This window comes from Chiloscyllium punctatum, chromosome 15, assembly GCF_047496795.1.
Source record: "Chiloscyllium punctatum isolate Juve2018m chromosome 15, sChiPun1.3, whole genome shotgun sequence".
NCBI classification, from domain to species: Eukaryota; Metazoa; Chordata; class Chondrichthyes; order Orectolobiformes; family Hemiscylliidae; genus Chiloscyllium; species Chiloscyllium punctatum.
Window position 1 is genome coordinate 95432642 of NC_092753.1, and position 27877 is coordinate 95460518.

The 27877-nt window shown below is 43.7% G+C and overlaps 1 protein-coding gene across 1 annotated transcript; it reads right to left on the reverse strand.

Annotated features, from left to right (window-relative positions):
- Positions 1 to 2411: 2411 nt before the first annotated feature.
- Positions 2412 to 27344, reverse strand: LOC140485878 (lysozyme C-like). Its single transcript, XM_072584329.1, has 4 exons — positions 27215 to 27344; positions 14898 to 15071; positions 5160 to 5241; positions 2412 to 2490 (listed from the first exon to the last, which is right to left on the reverse strand). The coding sequence occupies exons 1-4, from the start codon at positions 27342 to 27344 to the stop codon at positions 2412 to 2414; spliced, it is 465 nt and encodes a 154-aa protein (XP_072440430.1).
- Between the last annotated feature and the right edge of the window lie 533 nt (positions 27345 to 27877).

The window sequence follows — 27877 nt, forward strand, 5'->3', positions numbered from 1 at the left end:
CCAAACATATAGAAAGCAGGAATTATCAGCAGCGCTTCGCCTGAGGCCCACTGAAGATGTTACCTAGTAGGGTCATGAAATGTCTGGAAATGAACCTTCCAGCTCAGCGAACAAACCTATATCCAAAAGTGTGAGGGACTGTTGTAGGCTCCAACAGAACATTGGCAAGATGCAGAATTGGGCTAATAAATGGTAGATGGAGTTTTAGATTAGATTAGAGTGTGGAAACAGGCCTTTCGGCCAAACAAATCCACACCGACCCTCCGAAGTGCAACCCACCCAGACCCATTTCCTCTTCACCTAACATTACGGATAATTTAACACGACCAATTCACCAAACCTGCACATCTTTGGACTGCGGGAGGAAACCGGAGCACCCGGAGGAAACCCACAGAGACACAGGGTGAATGTGCAAACTCCATACAGACAGTCATCCGAGGCGGGAATTGAACCTGGGTCTCTGGCGCTGTGAGGTAGCAGTGCTAACCAATGTGCCCTCGTGCCACCCATTGTGCCTGTTCAACCTGGAAAAGTGTGAAGTGATTCATTTTGGAAGATTGAATTTGAACACACAATACAGAGTTAAAGGCAGGATTCTTGGCAATGTGATGGAACAGAAGGATCTTGGGGTCAACGTCTACAGATCACTCAAAGTTACCACCCAAGTTGATAGTGTTGTTAAGAAAACGTATGATGTGTTGGTTTTCATTAGCAGGGGGGTTGAGTTTAAGAGGTTATGATGCAGCTCTATAGAGCTTTGGTTAGACCACACTTGGAATCTTATGATCAGTTTTGATCACCTCATTGTATGAAGGATTTGGAAGTTTCAGAGATGACATTCAACAGGTTACTGCCTGGATTAAAGGTCATGTCTTATGAAGAAAGGTTGAGGGAGCTAGGGCTTTTCTCATTGGAGTGAGGAAGGATGAGAGTTGACTTGATTGAGGTGTGCCAAATGATGAGAACCATAGACAGAGTGGATAGCCAGAGACATTCTCCCAGGGCAGCAATGTCGATCATGAGCAGTAATAATTTTAAGGAGATTGGATGAAGGTTTCAGGGAGATGTCAGAGGTAGGTCCTTTACACAGCAACTAGTTGGTGTGTTGAATAAACTGCCAGCGGTATTAGTACTTTCAGATACATTAGGGACATTTAAGTGACTCTTGGATAGGCACATGGATGACAGTAAAATGAGGGGATGTAGGTTAATCTAATCAGAGAGCAGCATTCAGGGCCGAAGGGCCTGTACTGTAGGAATGCTGTGGGAGATGAATGAAGGAGCTCTTATAATCACAACTGATGTGACTCCAAGACAAGCCCATTCCCACAATGAAACCTCCATTCAGACATCATTTTTTTATCAAAGTTAGTGTGGCATTCCTTCACTGAAATATAAACACACAAGAATATAGATTTGGTTTTACTAATAAAACAGATCATTACAATTGAAAAAAACTTTAAAATAAAAGAATAAAAATATTTAACAAATCAAGCTATCTAAATATTACAAGATATAAAAACACAGAATAAAACAAATCAGGTACTGAAGAAGGGTTACTGGACTCAAAATGTTTGCTCCAGTTTCTCCCCACATATTGAAAGACTCAGTAATTGGACAAAGCTGTGGTAGATGGAGATTAATTCAGACAAACATAAAGTTAGCTATTTTGGACCAAAACAAATTGATCAGGCTCCCTTCTAGATGGGATGAAGCTAAATGCAGTGAATATCCAAAGAGACTTGGGGGTTCGGGAGCACAGATCGTTAATGTGTCACGAACAGGTACAGGAAATAATCAAGGAAGCTAATGTACTCTTCCCATTATATTGAGCAGACTGGAGAACAAGGATGGAGAAGATACACTCCAGTTAAACACACCCCAGGTTAGAGCTCACTCGAAGCACTGAGAGCAGATCTGGGCAGCACACTTCAGGAAGGATATATTGGCCTTGGAGGGGAGGACAAGGTAATTTACAAGAATGAGAATCCGGGGTTACGTTAGGAGAACTTGTACAGATTAGGCATGTTTTATCCAGAATTTAGAAAGTTAGGGAATTATTTCATTGAAGTCTTCAGCAGGAAAAGACAGCGTTGATAAAAATAAACTATTTGTGCTACATCTGCACATTTTGTTGGCATCATGCATTTTCTCTGATTTCTCAAGTCACCTCAATGTCTGTTCCCATCTCGAAACAACATTTCATTCCAACTTAAAATTCTCACCACCAGAATTATCTCCATTGTTTAATGGAATGACGTCAATTTTGATATTTGCTTGTGTTTATTTGAATGAACTTTCTTTACTGGGGTCTGAAGCACATTAATGACACGCAGCTATGAAACAGACGTTATTCCATGCTACAACATGTCAACGAGGCAGGTTTGATCAAGAGATCAGATCAGGTTTGATCAGATTCCAAACCTGTTCAGCTCGCAACCTTCATAGTATTGTTGGACATTCCCATCACACTCACGAGCCCAGAAATGCCTGTAATACAAAAACATCAGAAAGGCAATGTTAGTCAATGAGAAGAAACCTCTTTATCGATCTTTTATTGTCCAAAGACACCGAATAATCTTTCTCTGCTCCTCAATGCTTTCTCTCCACCTCTCCTGAAGGTGCTAACATAGGTCAATCCACAGGGAGCTCATTCAGCAATCATTCCCAACGCATGGGCCTCTTACTAATTCTAGGTATGGACAACAAATTCATCAATAAAGTGGTACACCTCTTCATGCTCTTCAGCAATGGAACTCAAATCTGGAGTCTGTCTGCACCTTTGAGAGGCAAAGGCTTCATGATCATGTCATTAAACTGGTAATCCAGAGAGCCAGGTGAACGTTTTTTCATTAAGGGAATGTGTCATCCTTACAGGTCTAGATTACACTTGACTCCAACGTCGCTGTTGATGTTAACGTGCAATCTGAAATAACCTCAGCAAGCCATTCAGGTCAGAGGAGGTGGGGTGGGGGCTTATGGAAGTGCAACAAATATTGACTTTGCTGACAACCCTCATGTCCCATTCAGGAACTTTGAAATCTTTGAAATATTGATCTATATCTTGTGAGAGAAGCTGGATGGATAGAATCATAGATAGCTTAGAGCAGAGGAAATGCCCATTCAGCACCTCATCTCCATGTTAGTTCTCTGTGAGGGAAGAATATCTCCTCATGATATCAATCCGGCATCAAGGAGCTCACTAACCCTGGAGACAATGGAAATCAGGGGAAACCTCTCTGCTGGTTGGGGTCATACCTTGTCTAAAGGATGATGGTTGTGGTTGTTATTGGTCAGTTATCTTTGTCCCAGGATTGTCTCCAAGGTCGATATTTTCTCATCAGCCTGTCAGGGGAGGGGCAGTTCCATTGCACAACAGATCTTCACTTTAGGGGAATGTCCTCGGCCCAAGCGCCTTTAGCTGCTTCATCAATGATCTTTCTTCCATCATGAAGATAGAGGTAACAATGTTGTTTAATGAATGTACAATGTTCAGCACAGTTCCTCAATCCCAGCAGAATTCTCAGAAACCTTTTCTGTTTCCTGCTTAATGCTCTCACAATTTCCTTAAAGTGTGGTACTGAGATGGAATTCTCCAGTGGAAGGCTGAGAGAAATTTTCTCACAGTTTATCAGAACTTCCCAGCTGTTACTGTCCCTCCCGAAGGTAGATGAGGCTGGGGTAGAGCAAATGCAGAAATGTTGTGGCAGCTGGAGAGCCAAAGGCTACAGCTGAATTGTTGAAAGTACAATTGTCAGTGAAATGGAGACAGTACTTCCCATTGATGGAAACAGAAGATTTGTTTGGGCCATAAATGCGGGCTATGGCTGGGAGTGAGACAAAGTGATCAGAGTCAGACTTGCCTGTAATTAATCCAATGAAACCGGGAACATGACATGGAATAGTGATGTGCAGAGTGTGGACCATCAATATGAGAATAGTGTTGCTCTAACTGACTTGGTGAATTACTGCAGTGTGTCTTGGAGATGATACACATTGCTGCTCCTGAGAATCGATGTTGGAGGGAGGGAAAGCTTGTAGGTGTGGTGCCAATCAAGTGGGTTGCTTTGTCTTGGATGGAAATCTCCAACAAATGCAACCATCTTCCTCGATGCCAGTTAGGCATCCAACCAAGGAGAGTTTGTGCCCTGATTCCATTGATTACAGTTTTACTGGGGCTCCTTGATGCCACACTCAGTCGAATATAGTCTCGTCATCAAGGACAGTCACTCTCACCTCACCCTCTGGGACTCAGCTCTTTTGTCCATGTTTGAACCAAGGCTGTAATGAGGTCAGGAGCTGAATAGCCCTGGCAAACTGGGCATCACTAGAGCAAAATTAAACAATAGGGAATCTCATTAATGTCGAATTAATTTAAACTTTATCTTCTTTGATTCTCGCCCCCTCACTCTCACACACAGACAGACAAACTGACACAGTTAAGGGATGAACCAAAAAGGAAAATAAAGTCAGGTGTAACTGAAGTGTAACTTCGTTCATCAGTCTCCAAGACACAGAATCACACAGGCAAAGGGGGCTGTATCTTGCTCAGTTTCCTGAAGGTACCAGTTCATGCAAACTGTTTCCAATCAGCTCCCAAGAATACTCATGGATTACTGAGAGCTGAGATTCTATTCTCTGAACTTTCAATAAGTTGCCAATGGGAGGACAGCCAGGGAGCAACCAAGGCTCTGTCCTGCAGCTGTCACAGACACAATCCTTCTGACTGGTTGTCTCTGTTGAAGGCCCCTGCTACCATCTAAACATCTGCCATCTGCCTGAGGATAAGACCTTTCCAGAGTCAAAGTGTCTAGAGAGCACCTTGAACAAGAATCAATCTGCAGTAATTCTCAGGATTGGTATCAGGAACAAATATCAGTTTTGTTCTGACTTTAAAAAAACACAAGCTGCTCCTCACAATCCAAAGGTCACCATCAACTTTTATCTCATGGTTTATAGCTCTTAACCAAAAAATGGATAATGAAATAATGGAAAATCAGCAAGGGTCCTAATACTGTTTATAATGGGCTGATTGTATGCACACAACTCCATTGCAGTAGTTATAACCTGAATACAGTAACCAGCACCATTCCATCCCACAGTTACAACCTCAAACCTTATATACAAAAGGAAATAAAGTGAGTCAGAGTTTACCGTACCAGGCCCTCATTCCGTGAATACGAACAGCCACTGTACCACAAGCGATGTTGTTTCTTAAGTCTGCACCGTCATTTACTAAATCTACAACAATGAAATAAATGTGATATTAGAATGAGTATTTACATCTGAGGAGTGTTTTAATGCAAACTTGGAAAGCTCCAGGTTGAGAAGTCTCTTGGGTTGATGTTACTGGAGGCTTTCAATGCTGCTGCAGGGGGCAGTGTTGGAAATCCTGAGAATGGACGGTTTTTACTGTTCTTGATACTGTGCTGTGGTGTAATGAGGGTCCACATTTAGTAGTGAGTGGAGACAACATGAACATCTGGAGAGAATTTCACACCTTTTATACTCAACTGCATTCCACATTCACCAATGAGATGGATGGTAAGTGACCCTGACTATTCCCATTGAGGGGTGGGGTGGGGGGTTGGGGCTCAAGAATGCTGTCCAGGACATCAAGACAGGCTCATTGTTACTTTTATTACATGGCAAAATCCAAGTGATTCTGAATCTGCAGCTCATCTTACACCATGTGAGATTCGTTTATCTGTTCAAATCAATGGTTAATGTTTATTGGACAAGGGGTCTTTTCCTCTAACTGAAATGTGAATCTCACTCTGTACCAGATGGTAACATGGGAACTGTAACATCCTCCTGAAGGAGTTCATTCTTAGGACAGTTTCTCAGACAGTGCAGCACTCCCTCAAGTACTGGAGTGGGGCTTTTATCTTCCAATCTGGAGAAAGGTTTCCATTGGTCACAGTAACAAGGTGGGGGAGACTACCATGTCCTTGAATGGGGCCACCACTGGACATGGAATATTCTAAGGAATTAAACAGAAATTATGCACAGAGACAGGCCATTCATCACAACAAGTCTATTTGGAGATTTTTGCTCCACTCCTCCCAGCCTCCTTTATCTAAATCTCCCAGTGTAAACTTAATTATCTTCCCCCTCCCACATTGATGCAGTAACCTTTAAATCCATGTAAACTATTTAAAGCAATGCCTCATTGTGGTGGAGTTCATCATTCTCACCGTTCTTTCAATAAGAAGCTGCTTCTCAATTCTCTAAAGTTGTTCAGCGTTATTTTACAGTGCAGTGACCTTGAGACTGGGACCAATGATCTGGGGAAATGGATTCAATTCCCATGAAGGCTGCTGGGCCATTGTGTCAGGAATGGTGACTGTGAAGCAATTGGATTAACATCAAAACCCGTCTGGTTCACTCATGTCTATTCAGGAAGGAAATCTGTTATCTTTCTCTGATCTGGCTGACACGTGACTCCAGACCCACCACAAGGGGACAGGATGTTAAACACCACCTTTTCAGGAGTAGTAATACTGATCTTATGTATGGCAGACAATCCCATGTATTAACATAAAACAAGTTTGATTTCTTGGTGAGCACCTTTTATTGACAGGCTGCAGATTGACTTCTATTAGTTCATCCTTCAGCCTTCTTTCTCAACAAAACAGAGACCAGACTCTTGACCCTTTCCTGAGGGCCATAGCTTTGCAGTTTATATGCTTCACCTTTGATTTCCTGTACATCTTCTTCATTGTCCTTTCATCTATTTTGTGAGATGGCAACCACAACCATACACAGATCTCCATCTGCATATGAATGAAAATGATGTGTTGCATTTGATGAAGATCTGAAATAAAAACAGAACACGCTGCAGAAATCCAGCAGGTCTAGCAATGTCTGCAGAGAGGCAGCTAGAGAGAGATAGAGTGAGAGAGACAGAGACAGAGCATAGAGAGAGAGAGAGAGAGAGAGAGAGAGAGAGAGCAAGAGAGCTAAAGGCCTATCATACATCCTTGGACACTGATCCCTGGATCTCAGCTCTCCAGTTATCAGGAACATCCTTCCTGCATTTACCTTCTCTGATGTTATTCAAATTTTGTTGGTTTTTATGAGGTCCCACCTCATTCTTTCAAACTTCATGATCCAGTCAATCTTCATCCTTCAGTCCTGCCATCCCAGACATCAGTCTGCTAAACTGTTGTTATACTCCCTCCAGAGCCACATGACCCTTCCTTAAGTAAAGAGATCAATACTCCACGTGTAGTCTCACCAAGACTGTAAACAGAAAGCAAGTGAATCCTGCTCATTCCTGTATAAATGTTCTTACTGTGAAGGTCAGCATACCCTTTGTTACCCCTGAATGCTTACTTTCAACAAAAATGATTGGAATCATTCAATTACAAACATCATCAGAGAAGGATTCATCCTGTTTATCCAAACAATCTTCTGAGAGACACACCAACCTGATACTGAGATGCAGCACACTCAGTCATGTTTCAATGAATTAAGCTTTGAAGAATTGTGGAAAAATTGATTTATTTCAAGTTTTATGGAAATACCTGGAGTAGTTTCCCTTAAATATGTCATTGAAAGATCAGAGTCGGTATGAGAAGTTTGCTTTCAAGCAAGGCTTTGGGGAAAGTAAGTGACTGGAAATAATTTCTTGTTTTGCTGTATGACCCTTGTTGAATCTCAGTGGACAGTGACAGAATGGAGAGCACTTTGCATTTGGCATTAGTTATGGAACAAGAAGTCTCTGAGGAAGAAGAGCCACCCAGCTGATTTCTCCTACTTTGTAAAAAAGACTTCCTTTGATGATTTCAGGATGAACCTGATCAGTTCTTCTGAAAGAGTAATTGCAGGACCTTCACATATTGTAATTCCTGAGCGAACAATGTCTGTCAAGACTCCAGAGACAATCATGTGTGAACATAGAACCTAGAACATAGAACATTACAGTGCAGTACAGGCCCTTCGGCCCTCAATGTTGCATTAACAGTCATACCAATCTGAAGCCCATCTAACCTACACTATTCCATGTACGTCCATATGCCTGTTCAATGACGATTTAAATGTACTTAAAATTGGCGAATTTACTACCATTGCAGGCAAAGCATTCCATACCCTTTCTCTCTCTGAGTCAAGAAACTTCCTCTGACATCTGTCCTATATCTATCACCCCTCAATTTAAAGCTATGCCCTCTCGTGCTCACTGTCCCCATACTTGGAAAAAACCCTCTGATTATCTTATATGTCTCGATTAAGTCACCTCTCAACTTTCTTCTCTCCAACAACAACAGCCTCAAGTCCCTCAGCCTTTCCTCGTAAGACCTTCCCTCCATACCAGGCAACATCCTAGTAAATCTCCTTTGCACCCTTTCCAAAGCTTCTACATCCTTCTTATAATGCGGTGACCAGAACTGTACACAATACTCCAAGTGCAGCCGCACCAGAGTTTGTACAGCCGTAGCATAACATCGTGGTTCCGGAACTCGATCCCTTTATTAATAAAAGCTAAAACACTGTATGCCTTCTTAACAATCCTGTCAACCTGGGTGGCAACTTTCAAGGATCTGTCTACCTGGACACCGACATCTCTCTGTTCATCTACACTACCAAGAATCTTACTATTAGTCCAATACTTTGCATTCCGATTATTCCGACCAAAGTCACCTCACACTTGTCCGCATTAAACTCCATTTGTCACCTCTCAGCCCAGCTCTGCAGCTTATCTATCTCTCTCTGGAACCTACAACATCCTTCGTCACTATCCACAACTCCACCAACCTTTGTGACATCTGAAAATTTATTAACCTACCCTTCTACGCCCATATCCAGGTCGTTTATAAAAATGACAAACAGCAGTGGACCAACACAAACCCTTGCGATACACCACTAGTAACTGGACTCCAGGATGAACATTTCCCATCAACCACCACCCTCTGTCTTCTTTCAGCTCGCCAATTACTGATCCAAACTGCTATATCTCCCACAAGCCCATTCCTCCGCATTTTGTACAATAGCCTACTGTGGGGAACCTTATCGAACGCCTTGCTGAAACCCATATACACCACACCAACCGGTTTACTCTCATCTACCTGTTTGGTCACCTTCTCAAATAACTCAATAAGGTTTGTGAGGCATGACCTACCATGCTGACTATCCCTAAGCAAATTATTATTTTCTAGATGATTATAAATCCTATCTCTTATAACCTTTTGCACCACTTTACCAACAACTGAAGTAAGGCTCACTGGTCTATAATTACCAGGGTTGTTTCTACTCCCCTTCTTGAACAGGGAAAACACATTTGCTATTCTCCAGTCTTCTGGCACTATTCCTGTAGACAATGACGATTTAAAGATCAGTGCCAACGGCTCAGCAATCTCCTCCCTGGCTTCCCAGAGGAGCCTGGGATAAATCCCATCCAGCTAAGGGGACTTATCTATTTTCACACTCCACAGGATTTCTAATACCTCTTCCTTGTGAACCTCAATCACACCTAGTCTAGTAGCCTGTATCTCAGTATTCTCCTCGACAACATTGTCATTTTCTAGAGTGAATACTGTCAAAAAATATTCATTTAGTGCTTCCCCTATCTCCTCTGACTCGACACACAACTTCCCACTATTATCCTTGATTGGCCCTAATCTTACGCTCGTCATTCTTTTATTCCTTAAATACCTATAGAAAGCCTTCGGGTTTACCCTGATCCTATCCGCTAACAACTTCTTATGTCTCCTCCTGGCTCTTCTGAGCTCTCTCTTCAGGTCTTTCCTGGCTACCTTGTAACCCTCAAGCGCCCTAACTGAGCCTTCACATCTCATCTTAACATAAGCCTTCTTCTTCCTCTTGACCAGAGATTCCACTTCCTTCGTAAACCACAGCTCCCGTGCTCTACAATTTCCTCCCTGCCTGACAGGTACATACTTATCGAGGACACTCAAGAGTTTTCCTTGAATAAGCTCCACATTTCTAATGTTCCCATCCTCTGCAGTTTCCTTCCCCATCTTATGCTTCCTAAATCTTGCCTAATCGCATCTTAATTCCTTTCCCCTAGCTGTAACTCTTGTCCAGTGGTATACACCTATCCCTTTCTATCACTAAAGTAAACATAACAGAATTGTGATCGCTATCATCAAGGTGCTCACCTACTTTCAAGTCTAACACCTGGCCGGGCTCATTACCCAGTACCAAATCTAATGTGGCCTCGCCTCTTGTTGGCCTGTCTACATACTGTCTCAGGAAGCCCTCCTGCACACACTGGACAAAAACTGACCCAGCTATTGTACTCGTACTATAGTGATCCCAGTCAATATTTGGAAAGTTGAAGTCCCCCATGACAAATACTCAGTTTCTGTTACTGCTGTAAAGGGTAGTCCCTCAGAGGAAAACAAAAGACACAGAGCTGGAAGGTTGGTTTTCTGATGTTTTATTACCATACTCGGTAACATCCTCAGTGAGCCTCTGGATGAAGCACTGATGGCATGGCCCGCTGTCCTTGGAAACCTAAACACATAAATAGAAAGCGGGCCAGGCCACCAGTGCTTCATCCGGAGGCTCACTGAAGACGTTACCTAGGATGGCGACGAAACGTCTGAAAATGAACCTTGCAACTCAATGAGCAAACCTACATCCAGAACCTCAACCTGATCTACAAATCTTCTCAAACCTCACTAACAGAAGACACAGTCGGATTTTGGGCACTAAGAATGAATCTGATGTTAGGCGGCATTCGACTAAATTTAAAAGAATAATTGTTGTCGGGGTCTCTCCCGTCAAGGGCACAGACAGGAGATTCTGTGACAGTAAGTGTGAATCTAGGGTGGTATGTTGCTTTCTTAAGCATGGATTAAAGACATCTCATAAAGCAGATAGTGAGAATCCAGACGTTATTGGTAGGAATGACATAATTAGGGAGAGGGTTAAGACTTTATAGAGTGAACATAAGAGGTTAGGTAGAAGATCAAAAAACAAGACCTCAAAAGTAGCAATCTCTGGTTTATTCCCCATGTCATGCTCACATGAGGGGAATAATAAAACAATTAGGGAGATAAAGCAATGGATGAAGATGTGGTGGAATGCTCCGGGATTCAGGTTCTTGGATGGTTGGAATCTCTTCTGGGGCAGAAAAGACCTGTTCAAAAATATTGGGTTATGCTTGGACTGAAAAGGGATTAATATCCTTGCAGGAAGATTAGCTCATTCTATTAAGGGTGATGGTAAATCATAAGAGAGAGGGAGTGGAGGGGTTCAAAGTGGCAAAGCAAACAGAAATATAAATCCAAATGATGTTGAATCTGAAAAGAACAAGTTAATTAGAAAAGACAGAGAAGAACAAGCCTGAGAATGAAGTTATTCTGAATAAGTAATCAGCATTTATTTCAATGCAAGTGGTGCAACTGATAAAGCTGATGAATTCAGAGCATATTTGGGAACATGGGACTGGGACATCATTGTAATGATAGAGACATGGCTGAGGGATGGACAGGACTGGTAGCTCAATGTTCTGGGTTTCAGATGCTATAGGAAGGAAAGAAAAAAGACAACAGACAAAGAGGGATAGCGTTTTTGATTACAGAAAACATTACGGGCTGTAACTAGAGAAGATATTTCTGAAAGATTATCCAGTGAATATATATAGATTGAAATTAGAAACAAGGAAGGAATGATAATCGTGGTGGGACTGTCCAAGAGACCCCACAATAGTCAGAAGGAAGTAGAGAAATAAATATGTGTACAGATCTCAGATATATATAAGATTAATAAGGTTGTATAAGAAGGTGATTTTAATTTTCTGAACATGGATTGCGACTACCATATTGTTAAAGGTTTGGATAGTGAATAATTTATTAAAATGTTCAAGACAATTTTCTTTATCAATATGCAAATGTTCTGATTGGAGAAAGAGCAGTAATAAGACAGGGCAATTGACTGAGATAATGGGATAGGGAAACACTTTGGGATTGGTGATCATAGTTTTATTTGTTTTAAAATAGTTATGGAAAGGACAAGCCTTCCACAGTAATTAATGTTTTTATTTGGAGTAAGGCAAATTTTAATGGCATGAGCGAAGAACTTTCAAAAATTAATTGGAGTAAACTGTCCACAAATAAAGAGAAGGTTGATAAGTGGTACGCCTTCAACAGTGTGATCATGAGAGTTCAGAGTTATTCTGTTCCCATGGGATTAAAAGGTAAGGCTGGTAAGATGAGAGAACAATGGATGCTTAAAGATATTGAGGTTCTAGTCAAGAATAAAAAAATGAATCATATATTTGATACACACAACTGGGGTCAAATGAATCTCTTGAACAGTATAAAGAGTGTGGGAGCATTCTTCAGAGGGAGATCGGGAAGACAAAGTGATGATATAAGATGGCCTTGGAAAATAACAATAGGGATAATCCAAAGAGATTCTCCAAATACGTTCAGAGCAAGCGAGCAACTAGACAGAGAGTAGGGAAGTAAGGAGCAATCTTTTCACACAAAGGGTTGGTGTGTGTACGGAATGATCTGCCAGAGGAAGTGGTGGAGGCTGACACAATTACAACATTTAAAAGGCATCAGGATGGGTATATGAATAGGAAGGATTTTAGGGATAGGGGCCAGGTGCTGGCAGGTGGGACTAGATTGGGTTGGGATATCTGGTCGGCATGAACAGGTTGGACTGAAGGGTCTGTTTCCATGTTGTACAACTTTATGACTCTGTGACTCTAAGTCAAAAAGAAATGGCTGTGTAAACAGTGTCACCATCTGGAGGAGGATAGTAAATACGGATGTGTGTGGCAGTGAAGACAGGAAAGAATGAAAGGGTCGGGGGAAGAAAGCAGAGACAATTCCCTCACTGAGCCATTTACTATTCCAGTTACTTCACACTGAACTGTTCAGGAGACGTTACAAAGTACTTGCATGTTTAATATTGTTAGGAAGCTAGAAACCTGTGAACTGTCGACAAAATGGATTTCTTTCAAGTTTTGTGGAAATACCTGGAGTGCTTTTTTTGTAAGAGTTTATTGAAAGACTGCAGTGGATTTTATTTTTTTAAAAGTCTTCATCAAGGTGGCAACATGGTAATAAATTCTTAACCAAAAACAGAAATTCCTGGTGAAACCCATCGGGTCTGGCAGCATCAGTGGAGAGAAAGCTGAGTTTGAGGATATGTTCAACTAAAGTCGAACATAAATGCGAAATTTAATTGTTCATATCAGTAACTGGGAATGATAATTTTTTTAAACATTGTGACCCATGGAGAAGTGGGACTGAAGTGACACTGCAGTCTCCATGGAAACATCAATGAGGAGCCAGCCCCATTTCCAATTGAAAGTCTCTTGCCACCTCTTGAGGCTGGACTTGGAGAGAAAACAGGGTTAATGTTCAGAGTCTCCTGTCCTATCCTCTAAAGCTTCTGAAGAAGGCTCACTGGCCTCAAAACGTTAACTCTGTTTCTCTCTGCACAGATGCTGCTGGACCTGCTGAGTTTCTCCAGCAATTTCTGTTTCTGTTTATTTCAGAACCCGAGCATTTGCAATTCCTGATTTCATTTTAATTGCAATTTGTTTCTTTTTTCAAATACTGCACATTCACCAGATGTTATTTACAACAGTAAATATCTCTTGCTGAGGTTCCAATCAGAAATGAACTCCCTCTTCCTTTCCATGGGCTCCCTAAACTCATAGCTTCAACAACCTTGTACGATGGCTCTCTTTCTGACCTCCCCAGAGCTTTCTCCGTTGAGAGTTTTCTCCTCCCTGGCTGCTCAGCCCCTCAGGGATTCTCCCCCAGTCCTGACTGCTGGTCGCCTGCAAATCCCAGCACCTCTGCTGTCCTGGGTCTCTATCCCTTCCACCAACCTGCTGGTGGCTCCTTCTCTTCAGTGACAATAAACTTAATCCTCATTCGAATCCTGTCTCCCTCTGGTGGTTGTGAAATGTAGGCCAGCAAACACCCTTCGGTGATGGTAACCCCATGTAACTTGTGGGCATTCAGGTGAGGTCACATGTCTCCCCGAAATGTGATCTCATTAAAATGCTTTTGAATTCAATATTGAAAAGGACATTCTGAACTTTCAAACAAACAGCTCACAAAACAGCACGCTAAAACAGGTTTACATTCTTAATGAAGGGCTTTTGCAGCTGTACAGGGCCCTGGTGAGACCGCATCTGGAGTATTGTGTGCAGTTCTAGTCTCCAAATTTGATGAAAGACATTCTGGCTATTGAGGGAGTGCAGCGTAGGTTCACGAGGTCAATTCCTGGAATGGCGGGACTACCTTACGCTGAAAGACTGGAGGACTGGGCTTGTATACCTTTGAGTTTAGAAGACTGAGAGGGGATCTGATTGAGACATATAAGATTATTAAAGGATTGGACACTCTGGAGGCAGGAAACATGTTTCCGCTGATGGGTGAGTGCCGAACCAGAGGGCACAGCTTAAAAATACGGGGTAGACCAATTAGGACAGAGATAAGGAGAAACTTCTTCACCCAGAGAGTGGTGGTTGTGTGGAATGCTCTGTCCCAGAGGACAGTGGAGGCCCAGTCTCTGGATTCATTTAAGAAAGAGTTGGATAGAGCTCTCAAGGATAGTGGAATCAAGGGTTATGGAGATAAGGCAGGAACCGGACACTGATTAAGGATGATCAGCCATGATCATATTGAATGGTGGTGCAGACTCGAAGGGCAGAATGGCCTACTCCTGCACCAATTGTCTATTGTCTATTTTGCACGAAACGTCGAGTTCCTGCTCCTCGGATGCTGCCTGACCTGCTGTGCTTTTCCAGCACCACTCTAATCTAAAACAGGTTTACTTCTACTTAAGTACCCAGTTCACCAATAATAATAAAAATGTGTCAGAAATGTTTGTGTCACTTGCACAAAAAAGAACAGAAAAACATTAAACTGGAATTTGCCTTGAATTGCTTCACTTACCTTCACAGTCTATTCCGCACAAACGTGCAGCACCTGGAAGATTGGGGTCGATACACCAATAACTATTGATTTGAAAGATTCCAAACGCTGATACTGCAGGCTTGTTGCCTTCTCTTTGACGACGAAGTGCTCTGTTTGGTTGATAATCACTTGCGAATCGGGCGATGCACACCCCTGGAATGGAAACAAGTATCAGAGACATGTTGTTCAGAACATGTGGCAAACACAACTGTAATTCACACACCTCACGGAGTGGCACAGATGACAGTAACATTTGTCTTTCAGTAACCTGGTAGATGTCCTCATCCTGACTGTGTGTCGCTTGTCTGAGGGATGTACGAGCACAGAAAATGAATGACAGGAACAAAATTCTCTGTCTGAAACCAGGATTACAAGCTCAATATTATTTGGAGAAATACATTTGTGAGGACACTGGACTCTGTAGTTTGCCATAGTCACATGACCCTCTGCAGTCTGTGCTTTCGGTTCAGAAGGAGAAACCATTTAAACCTCCCATGGAGCCACCATCACCGATTGTCTCTTGTTCCCCTGCACCCCAGCCCAAACCCCATCCCCCATCACAGCCATGACCATCACAGGCTTCTCTGTGGAGAGGCAGCACGCCAGAGACAATGAGGGAAACAATACTCAGAAAGAATCCTTCTGGATCCCCTCAGCTGATCAAAACCAATCCAGGAGATCACAGTGTTATCTACAATGCTGTTTTCTACAGAATCACACCTATGGTTATCTGCTCCACTAAGTGAATTAACCTTGAAGCTGGGAAACAAACAAGGAATTAGGGAACAGGCCACTCAGCCCTTCAAGCCTCCTATAGCTTTCAGTAACAGTGTTGGGGGTGATTTCCTCAAATTCTAGGAGCAGTAATTACTGTTTTATTAGATGTTACATTGTTTTGGAACTTTGGGGCAAAAAAAGGTCAAAGCCAAGGCACTTTAAGAATGTAGGAAGGGAGATGAAGGCAGTGGTCACATGACAGGAAGTGAATCAACAGGAGAGAGAAATCTACACTGCTGTGTGTCCCAGCAGCTTCTGCTACTTGATTTCAAATACTCCTGGACATCGGAGTTTGTCGAAGAATAATAAACAATAAAATTCAGAGCTGTCCTTGGAGAAACCTGTGTGGGGGAGCTCATGGCATGTGGGGGGGGGGAGGCAGTTAAGTGGCTACTTTCCTTTTGTAAATATACCGTAATCAATAGACTGGGTTTGTTTTTGATTTATATTTTTATCAAGATATATCTCTTGATTAAATTCTAAAAATATTTTAAAAAGGTTTTAAGCTAGCCCCGAACAGTGTTTTTAGAGCAGTTAGACTGGATCTGCAGATTGTTAAAGGAGCAAAGATGGCCGAAAGTAGAGTGATCTGCTCTTCCTGTTGGATGTGGGAGATAAGGGAGAGTTTCCATGTTATTGATGATTACGTCTGCAGAAAGTGTGCTTGGTTGCAAATCCCATCAGATGGCATGGATCAGTTAGAACGGCAGTTAGAGGCAATGAGGAATTTACAGGAGCAAGGGGGAATGTTGAATGGCAGTCACACGAAGGGGCGATAAATCAATGATTCAGTCAGGTCAATGGGGGCAGGTAGGGCAGGTGTCTCCTGTGGCTACCCCCATCTCAAACAAGAATGCTGTTCAGGAAAATGTAGGGGATGATGGACTCCCAGCAGAAAGTAGCACTGACAGCCAGGTTTCTGGGACCGAGACTGGCTCTAATGTAATGAGGGGTACACTAAGTTCCAAGTGATCGATTGTAATAGGACACTGTCCAGTCAGAGGCACTGACAGATGTTTCTGCAGCTGACCATGAGAAATCAGAAGTGTTTTGCCTCCCTGGTGCCAGGAGCAAGGATATTTCAGAAAGAGTGCAGAATAGTCTCAAAGAGGAGAGGGACCAGCAGGAAGTTCTTTTACACATTGGAACTAACGACACAGGAAGAAATAAGGAAGTGATTCTGAGGAGAGCGTTTAGGATGTTAGGCAGGAATCTCAAAACAAGATAGTAGCCACCAATCACATGACTGCTGACATCACTACTGGTCACATTACTGCTCCCACTCAAGCTCCCACTGCAGGGACAGTGTCCACCCCCACTCCCAACTCCAGCTCTATCCTAGGCCCCAGCCCCAAGCCCTGCCGGGTACTTACCATCCCCCCAAGACTTCCCCCTCATTGAGGACAACCAGTCAGTCCTCAGCAAAGGACCCACCTTCATTCCACTTCACCCCCATGTCAGTGAACTCCAAACACGCTGCAATGTTGAACACTTTTTCTGTTGCCTCCACCTCTCTGCCTACTTTTAGGTTTGTGACGCTCACCCACCCTCCAAAGACCCCTTCTCTCACCTCCAACCTCTTCCATTCTCCTGGACACCCCATCGTGCCCTCTTAACCTTCCTTGACCTCTTCATCTCCATCTGCCATTGTGACATTAACCACCTCAATCTCTCCGCCCCCTCACTCACTCCAACCTCCTGTCCGTGTAATATGCAGCCCTCCATTCCCGGATTAGTGGTGCTGGAAGAGCACAGCAGTTCAGGCAGCATCCAAGGAGCAACCATTCCCAGTACTCCAACCCCAACCTCACATTCAAACCAGCTGACAATGGAGGCGTGATGGGAGGATGGTACACTGATCTCTGTATCACTGAGTCCAGACGCCAACCCACTGACACTGCCTCCTACTGTCCCCTCCACCATGACCTCATCTCGATCACCAAACCATCATCACCAAGACCATTCACAACCTCATCACCTCAGGGGATCGCCCTTCCACAGCCTCCAACCACATAGTCTGGGAACACCGCACTGCCTGGTTCTGCCTCTTACTCAAAATCCACTAACCTGACTGCCCTGGTCAAGCCATTGTCTCTGCCTGCTCCGGTCCCACTGAACTCTTCTTCATTTATCTCGACACTGTCCTATCTCCTTTGATCCAGGATTTCCCCACACATGTTCGAGACACCACCCATGCCCTCCCTCTCCTCCATGACTTCTGATTCCCCAGCCCCCAAACACCTCACCTTCACCACTGAAACCTCGTCCCTCTTCTCCTGTATTCCCTATAAGGAAGGCCTAAAAGCCTTCCGTTGCTTCCTGTTTCGCTGCTGCCCAGTCCCCCTCCACTGACGATCTCATTCGATTGTCAGAACTGGTCCTCACCATTAACAACTTCTCCTTTCAATCCTCCCACTTCCTCCAAACCAGAAGGGTGGCTATGGGCACCTCCATCCAAGGCCCCAAAGGATCAATCCACATCCAACAGAGATTTACTTTTATATCCTCGAACCTCATTGACTGCATCCATTGCTCTCGATGTGGTCTCCTCTACAGCAGAGAGACCGAGTGCAAACTCGCAGAGCAGTTCAGGGAACATCTCTGGACCGTACGCACCAACCAATCCTTCATTCCTGTGGCTATCCATTTCCACTCCCCTGATGGTATGTCCATCCTGGGGCTCCTCCACCATCTAACCAAGGCTACCCACACACTGGAGGAGGAACACCTTATCTTCCACCTCAGGAGCCTACAACCACACGGCCTCAACATTGCATTCACCAGTTTCCAAATCTCCCTTCCCCCAACCCCATCCCAGAACCAACTCTCCAAATTGGCTGCATCCTCTTGACCTGACCAACCTGTCCATCCTCCTTTCCACCTATTGGCTCCACATTTCCCACCAACCTATCATAATCACCTCCTACCTTGCCTCACTTACCACTCCCCTAGCTCCTCCTCCTCTCCATCTATTTATTTCCCAGTTCCCTTCCCTGCCCACCCCCCACCCCCTCCAAGTCCTGATGGAGGATTATGACTGAAACGTTGACTCTTGCTCGTCAGATGCTGCCTGAACCACTGGGTGCTTTCCAGCGTCATACTTTATCAACTCTGGCTCTTCAGCATCTGCAGTCCTCAGGATCTTCTAATTACTCGCGGTGCCACAAGCTCGTGAGGGTAGGAAGAGGATGATGGAGCAGATGAATGCATGGCTGAGGAGCTGGTGCAGGGGAGAGGGAAACACATTTTGGGGTTATTAGAATCTCTTCAGGGGCAGAGGTGACCTGTATAAGAAGGATGGATTGCCCCTGAATTGGAAGGGGACAAGTATACTGTCGGGGAGATTTGCTAGAGCTTTTCACAAGGATTTAAACTAATAAGAGGGGCGGGGTGGGACTCGGTGGTATTGAGAAAAGAGAGTAGTCTGAGACTGATACAGTTGGGAAAAGATCTGAGTCAAACAGTCAGGGCAGGCAGGAGCAAAGTAGCGCATGAGGTAGGACTGATATATTAAACTGCATTTATTTCAATGCAAGAGGCCCAACAGGGAAGGCAGATGAATTGAGAGCATGATTAGGAACATGGGACTGGGATATCATAGCAATTCGAGAGATGTGACTCAGGGATGGTCAGGATTGGCAACCTAATGTACCAGGGTATAGATGCTATCAGAAGGATAGAAAGGGAAGGAAGAGAGGAGAGGGCCTGGCATTTTTAATAAGGGATAGCCTTATGAGTGTACTTAGGAAGGATATTCCTGGGAATACATCCAGGGTGTAGTCATTTGGGTGGAACTGAGAAATAAGAAAAAGATGATCACCTTATTGGGATTGTACTATGGATACCCCTCAAAAGTCAGTGGGAAATTGAGGAACAACTTTGCAAAGAGATCTCCGTTATCTATAAGAATAGTAGGATGGTTGTGGTAGGGGATTTTGATTTTCCAAACATAGTCTGGGGCTGCTGTAGTGTTAAGGTCTTGGATGGAGAATAAGTTTTGTTAAGTGTGTACAAGAAAATTTTCTGATGCCGTATGTGGATGTACCTACTCGAGAAGGTGTAAAACTTGACCTACTCTTGGGAAATAAGGCAGGGCAGATGACCGAGGTATCAGTGGGGGAATAATTTGGGGCCATTCACCATAATTCTATTAGTTTTAAATTTAAATTTCTAAATTGGAGGGAAGGCCAATTTTAATGGTATTGTGCATTGATTCTCGCAGGTAAAGGGATGGCTGGAAAATGGGAAGCTTTCAGAAATGGGATGACGAGAGGCTAGAGACAGCATGTTCCTGTTAAGGTAATGGGCAAGGCTGGTAGGTGTAGGGAAGGCTGAATGATGAGAGAAATTGAGGTTATGGTCAAGGTGAAAAAGGAGGCATATTTCAGGTGTCGACAGCAAGGATTGAGTGAATCCCGAGAACAGTATAAAAAGCAGTAGGATTAAACTTAAAAGGAAATCAGGAGGGTGAAAAGGGGACATTAAAAAGCTTTGGTAAAGTGAGGGAAGAGGTTGCTGCACCTCACTGTCCACTAGAGTTGGACCAGATGATTGGAGGGAGGCAAATGCTATTCCCTTGTTCAAGAACGGGAAGAGGGATAACCCTGGGAATTACAGAGCAGTCCATCTTATGTCGGTGATGGGAAAATTATTGGAGAGGATTCTGACAGATAGAGTTTATGATTATTCAAATAGCCATATTTTGATTAGAGATAGTCAGCATGGCTTTGTGAGGGGCAGATCATGACTCACAAACCTTACTGAATTCTTTCAGGACGTGACAAAACACATGGATAACGGTAGAGCAGTGGATGTGGTGGGCATGGATTTTAGCAAGGCACTTGACAAGGTTACCTATGGTAGGTTCATTCAGAAAGTAAGGAGGAAGGGGATACAGGGAAATTTGGCTGTCTGGATACAGAATTGCCTGGCCCATAGAAGACAGAGAGTGGTAGGAGATGGAAAATATTCAGCCTGGAGCTCCGTGATCAGTGCTGTTTTGTTCTAGGACCTGTGGTCTTTGTGATTTTTATAAATGACTTGGATGAGGAAGTGAAAGGTGAATTAGAAAGTTTGATAATGGCTCGGAGATTGGTGGAGGTGTGGATAATGTGGAGGGCTGTTGGAGATTACAATGGGATATTGCCAGGATGCAGATCTGGGCTGAGAAGTGGCAGACAGAGTTCAATCTGCAAAAGTGAGAAGTGATTTATTTTGGAAGTCGAATTTGAATACAGAATATAGGGTTAAAGGCAGGATTCTTGGCAGTGTGGAGAACAGAGGGATCTTGGGGTCCACATCATAGATTCCTCAAAGTTGTTGGAGGGAATCCTGAGGGACAGGATTTCTGTGTATTTGGAAAGGCAAGGACTAATTAGGGATACTCAACAGGGCTTTGTGCATTGAAAATTGTGTCATGTGGAATTGATTGAGGTTTTTGAAGAAGTAACAAAGAGGATTGATGAGTGCAGAGCCATAGATATGATCTATGTGGACTTCAGTAAGGCATTCAACAAGGTTCCTCATGGTAGACCGGTTAGCACGATTAGATCTCATGGAATACAGGGAGATGTACCATTCAGAAACAGAATAGCATAGCTTTAAATTAAGGGATGGTAGGTATAGGACAGATGTTAGGGGTAGTTTCTTTTCAGCGAGTTGTGAGTTCATGGAATGCCCTGCCAGTAGCAGTGGTGGACTCTCCCTCTTTATGGGCATTTAAACGGGCATTGGATAGGCATATGGAAGGTAGTGGGCTAGTGTAGGTTAGGTGGGCTTGGATCGGCGCAACATCGAGGGCCAAAGGGTCTGTACTGCGCTGTATTGGTCTTTGTTCTATGTTCTATAGAACTGGCTCGAAGGTAGAAGACTGAGGGTGATAATGGAGGGTTGTTTCTCAGGCTGGAGGCCTGTGATCGGTGGTGTCCCACAAGGATTGGTGCTGGGCCTGCTGCGTTTTATATAAACAATTTGAATGTGAACATAGAAGGTATGGTTAGTAAGTTTACAGATGACACCAAAATTGGAGGTGTTGTGGACAGCGAAGAAGATTAGGGGTCTTGATCAGATGGGCCAATGGTCTGAGCAGTGGCAGATAGAGTTTAATTTAGATAAATGTGAGGGGCTGCATTTTGAAAAAGCAAATCAGGTAAGGATTTATACACTTAATGGTAAGGTCCTGGGGAGTGTTGCTGAACAAAAAGACCTTGCAGTGCAGGTTCACAGTTCCTTGAAAATGGAGTCAGGTAGATAGGATAGTGAAGAAGGCGTTTAGAACGGTTGTCTTTATTGGTCAGTGTATTGAGTATAGGAGTTTGGAGGTCATGTTGCGACTGTACAGGACATTGGTGAGGTCACTTTTGAAATATTCTATGCAAATCTTGTCTCCCCGCTGTAGGAAGGATATTGTGAAACTTGGAAGGATTCAGAAAAAATTGACAAGGATGTTGCCAGGGTTGGTGGGTTTGAGCTACAGAGAGAGGCTGAATAGGCTGGGGCTTTTATCCCTGGAGAATCAGAGGCCGAGGGGTAATCTTATACAGGTTTATAAGATCATGAGGAGCATGGATAGGGTGAATAAACAAAGTCTTTTCCCCAGGATGGGGGAGTCTAAAATGAGAGGGCACAGTTTTAAGTTGAGAGGAGAAAGATTTAAAAGGGAACTAAGTTGCAATCTTTTCACACAGAGGGTGGTGTGTGTATGGAATGAGCTGCCAGAGGAAGTGGTGGAGGCTGATACGATTGTAACATTTAAAAGGCATCTGGATGGTATATGAATAGAAAGGGTTTCGAGGAATATGGGCCAAATGCTGACAAATGGGACTGGACTTATATCGGATATCTGGTTGGCTTGGATGAGTGGGAATGAAGAGTCTGTTTCCGTGCTGTACATCTCTATGACTCTAAGATCATGACTGATCTGATTTTAACCTCAACTCTACATCTCTGCATACCCCTAACAATCTCTCATTGCCTTGGGAATGAAAAATTTCCCTATCTCTGTCTTAAAGTGATTGAAAGATTCCACATCCACTGCCTTTTGAGGAAGGCAATTCCAAAGACTCAAAATACTCTGAGGAAAAAAATCTCTTTCCACATCTCTGTTTTAAATTGGCACCTCCTTATGTTTAGACTTTGTGACCCCTCGTTCTAGATTCTCCCACAAGAGGAATCCTCCTTTCAACATCCACCCAGTCAGGTTCCCTCAGGCTCTTACATGATTCAGTTAAGTCACTTCTCACTCTCTCTCACTCTGGAGGATTATGGCCCAGCCTGTGTTGCCGATCGTCATAAAGCAATCCGGATCATTCCAGGGATTTGTCCAGTAAACCTCTGAACCGCTTCCAAGTCATGAACATCCCTCAGTAAGTACACTGACCTGTACTGTGCACAGTAAGTAATCTGGATGGGGTCTCACCAATACCCCGTGTAACTGAACCATAACCTTCCTGCTCTCTCATTTAATTCCCCTCTCCATAACCTGGAACATTGTTAACTTTCCTGATTACTTGCTGTACCTGCATCCTTCAGTGATTCATGCACTAGGATATCCACATCTCTCTGCCTCTCATACTCTGCAACCTCTCGCCAATCAGATTATCTGCTTTTCTGTTCACTCTATTGAAGGGACAGTTAAAGGACATGGGATTTGGGGGTAGTAGATTGAGAAGGATAGAGAACTGGTTGGCAGACAGGAAGCAAAAAGCTGGAATTAACAAGGTTTTTCCAAAGAGCAGGCAGATGCTAGTACAGTGCCACAAGGATCAGTGCTGGGACCCCCAGCCATTCACAATATATATTTACTGTTTGGACAGGAGACTTAATGTTACATCTCCGAATGTGGAGATGACACAAAGCTGCTTGGGAGGGTGAGCAGGCTGAGGGAGGAAACGAGGGCATGGCAGATGAAATACATTGTAAATAAATGTGAGGTAGCAAATGCAGGAAAGCCAATCATTATTTGAACTGCTGTAAATTGAGAAAGGGGAATATGCAATGAAACCTGGGTGGCCTTGTACACCAGTTGCTGAAAGGAACCATGCAAATACAGCTGGCAGCGGCAAATGGGGTGCTGTCCTTCATAGAGAGCAGGTTTGAGTACAGGAACAGGGATGTCTTGCTGCAATTGTACACGTCCTTGGTGAGAGCATTCCTGGAATATTGTGTGCAGTTGAGGTCTCCTTATCTGAGGAATAATGTTCTTGCAATAGAGGCAATGCAACAAAGGTTTACAAGATGGATTTTTGAGATGGCAGACCTGTCATATAAGGAGAGATTGAATTGGTTTGGGTTGTATTCGCTGGAGTTGAACTGCATGAGGGGATCTCTCATAGAAACCTATATAATTCTAACAGGACTGCACAGGGTAAATGAAGGAAGGGTGTTCCTAATGACAAGGGACCCAGAATCGGGGTCACCGTCAAAGGATACAGAGTAAATGGGTTAGGAGAAATATCTTCACTCAGAGAGCCAGTGGAATTCTCTGTCACAGAAAACGGTCCAGGACAAAACATTGAGTGTTTTCAAGAAGGAGTTGGATGTAGCACATGGAACCAAAGGGATCAAAGACCACAAGAGAAAATCAGCGACATGCAGTGGAGTTGAATGACCAACCATGCTCCCCAAATGGCAGAACAGATTTGAAGGGCCAAATGGCCTATTCCTGCTCCTGCTCGGAGGTGAACGAAAGGAGCAGTGAACCTGCAGAGCTGACAGTCCGGGAAGTGAACTCTCTTCACAGCTCACTGCCTCTGGTGTTTAGTTTCAAGTATCTCCAGACATCAGGGTTCAGTCTCAACAAAATAAGCAAATAGTGAAATTCACAGCTGACCTTACAGACCTGTGGATCAAGGAGCTCCTCACAGCAGAGGAACAGTTAGTGGTTTATTCAGTCTAACCCTACTCTGTTTTTTGTAAATCTGTAATAGTGAAGAAGGTAATCTTTTAATATGTTTTATTGAGATCTATCTCTAGATTAAACACTTTTTTTTGAAATATAAAACATAGTATCAAGTTATCTGAGAATAGTGTATTGAGGGCAGTAATACTGTGTTCGTTTCTGGGTCTATACAAAGATGTTAAGGTGTAAGGTGTTCAGGTGTCTTTCGTGGAGTGATGTGCTCTTCCTCTCGATGAGTTAGGGTGAATTGCCATGTTCCTGATGATTAGGTCTGCAGGAAGTGTGTTTGGTTGCAAATCCTATTGGATTGTATGGCTACGTTGGAGCGACAGTGAGAGGCTGTATGGAATACAGGAGCTGGGGATGTGATGGATGGCAGTTTCATGAAGGTAGACAAACCACAGAGACAGTCGGGTACAGAGGTTCCCTCCAGGAAAGATAGGAAAGGGTGGCAGGTAGTGCAGGAGTCTCCTGTGGCTGTCCCCAACTTAAATAAGTCTGCTGTTTTGGAAAATCTAATGAGTGATGGACTCTTGTGGGAATGGAGCACTGACAGCCAAGTTTCTGAGACTGGCTGTACTGTGACAAGGGGTGTGCAAGATTCAAAGTCATTGATTGTGATCGAGGATTCTCTAGTCAGAGGCACACACAGATATTTCTGCGGCTGACATTAATATGTCAGAGTGGTGTATTGCCACCCTGGTGTCAGGGTCTAGGAGAAAGACCAGCAGCAGATTGTTGTACACTTTGGAACTAATGGCATAGGCAGAGAAAAGGATGAGCTTCTGAGGAGAGGATATAGCCAATTAAGCAGGAGGTTAAAAGTATGTCCTCAAGGGGAATAATATCTGGATTACTCCCAGCGCCAAGTGCAAGTGAGACTAAGAATAGGAGGACTGGGCAGATGGATGCATGGCTGAGGACCTGGTGCAGGGGAGAATGGTTCATATTGTTGGATTATTGGAATCTCTTCTAGGGTACAAGTGACCTGAATGATGAAGGATGAGTTGCACCTGAATTGGAAGGGACTAATATACTGGCTAGAATTGCTCAGGAGGATTTAAGTTAGTTTGAGCAGGGGCTGCAGGGTGAGGAGGGTGGGTAGTGGTTGCAGAGGGGTATGCCAGAGAGATAGTGAGAAAAAGGATCAGTCTGACACTGGCACTATCAGGGAAAAGCTTTGGTCAAATAGCCAAGACAGGGCAAGTGTAAAGCAGAGAATGAGATAGGGCTGAGGAATTAACCTGTTTTTGTTTCAATGCAAGTGGCTTAACAGGGACGGCAGATGATCTCAGGGCGTGGTTGAGAACATTGGACTGGGATATCACAGCAATTACAGAGATGTCGCTCAGGGATGGACAGGACTGGCAGGTTAATGTTCCTGAGTGTAAATGTGTCAGGAAGAATAGAAAGGGGGGGGGGCAAGAGAGGATGGGGCATGGCATTTTGGATTAGGAATAACATTACAGATATACTGAGGGAAAACATTCCATGGAGTAAGTCCAGTGAAGTGATTTGGTTAGAACTGAGAAATAAGAAAGGGAAGAACACTTTATTGGGATTGTATTGTAGAACTCCCCAAGAGTCAGCAGGAAATTGAGAAGCAAATTTGTCAGGAGATCTCAGTTATCTGTCAGAATAATACAGTGGTAATGTTCGGGGATTTTAATTTTCCAAACATAGACTGGGACTGTTATAGTGTTTGCGCTTGGGCAGAGAGGAATTTATTAAGCGTGTACAAAAAATTTTTCTGATTCAGTCTGTGAATGCAAAACTTAACCTGCTCTCGAGGGGCATGGATTGGGTGAATAGACAAGAACTATTCCCCAAGGTGGGGGAGTCCAAAACTAGAGGGCATTGGTTTAGGGTGAGAGAGGAAAGATATAAAAGGGACCTAAGGGGCACCATTTTCACACAGAGGGTGGTGTGTGTATGGAATGGTCAGAGGTTGGAATGCGAGCAGAGAAGGGCTGTTGATAACTCAGACTAAGTGATTGGAATGTGAGAATGGCAGAACAATGGTGTGTCTAACTGCCAGACTGAGACAGTCCCATTGGAATGGGGGAGGGTAGAGCGGACATGGTGACAGAGAATGTAACATGTAAAGCTGAAAGAAAGACAAGGAATGGGGGTGAATTCACAATCTGAAGGTATAGAACTCAGTATTAGGTTCACTTTACAACCTTCTGGACTTTAATATTAATTTTAATATCAATATTAATGCTCCTACATTGCATTGTGTCCAGCGCCTCGTTCACTTTTAACAAGCCTTCCCTACTTTTACACTCCATTCCTTTTGAAATAAAGGCCAACATTCCAACAAGGCCTCACTCTGGGATCAGACTTGTCCACTATTATCATCATGATGCCCCTCACATTTACTGTGATAGCGGCTGGCCCCTTGCCCAAACTGACATCAGAGAATGTGCTGTAGTTGGGGGCTCTGTATAACCCAGCCCCACATCACACAGTGCATTGACTCTCTAACTCACTGACAGGAATCTGTGATCTTGTATTAACATCATCGTGACAGGCAATGAGGTGAAAGAGGGGTCTCAGACCCAGTGGGGAAACTTGAATACATTGTCATTGTTTACAACATGGAAACAGTAAAACTCACAGTGACCCAGTTCATATCCTAAATATCCATTGAGTCCTTGATCGTTGAAAATGGTGGCAACTTCACATTTTGTCAGGGCAGCAGCACCAGTGGCAGTGAGCAGCAGACCGAGAGCAACAAATGTGTTCATCGTCTGAGGCTGAAATATTCAGTTCCACTCACAATCTTCCCCAAACAGGAGTCTGCAATACAAGAGGAGGAAGAAAAATTACTTTTTAAATTGCTGAATATCCCAGTGAGTTAACAATAACCAGAGGGTGGTTGTTCCAAACAGACTGTGCTGAAAAAGTGTTGCTGGAAAAGCGCAGAAGGTCAGGCATCTTCCAAGGAGCAGGAGAATCGAAGTTTCGGGCATGTGCCCTTCTTCAGGAAGAAGGGCTCATGCCCGAAAAGTCGATTCTGCTCCTTGGATGCTGCCTGACCTGCTGCGCTTTTCCAGCAACACATTTCCAGCTCTGATCTCCAGCATCTGCAGTCCTCAATTTCTCCTCCAAACAGACTGTGGGTGAGGTTCCCCATTTCATTCCGCTCCCACACCAGTAACCCCCCAAACTGTCACATTCCCGGGTGTGAGGGGATGGACTGGTTCCCCTCTTTCTCCACTCAGCCCCTCGGTTGGTTAGACACTTGTAGATGTCTTTCTCCCAAACCACATGAACCGAT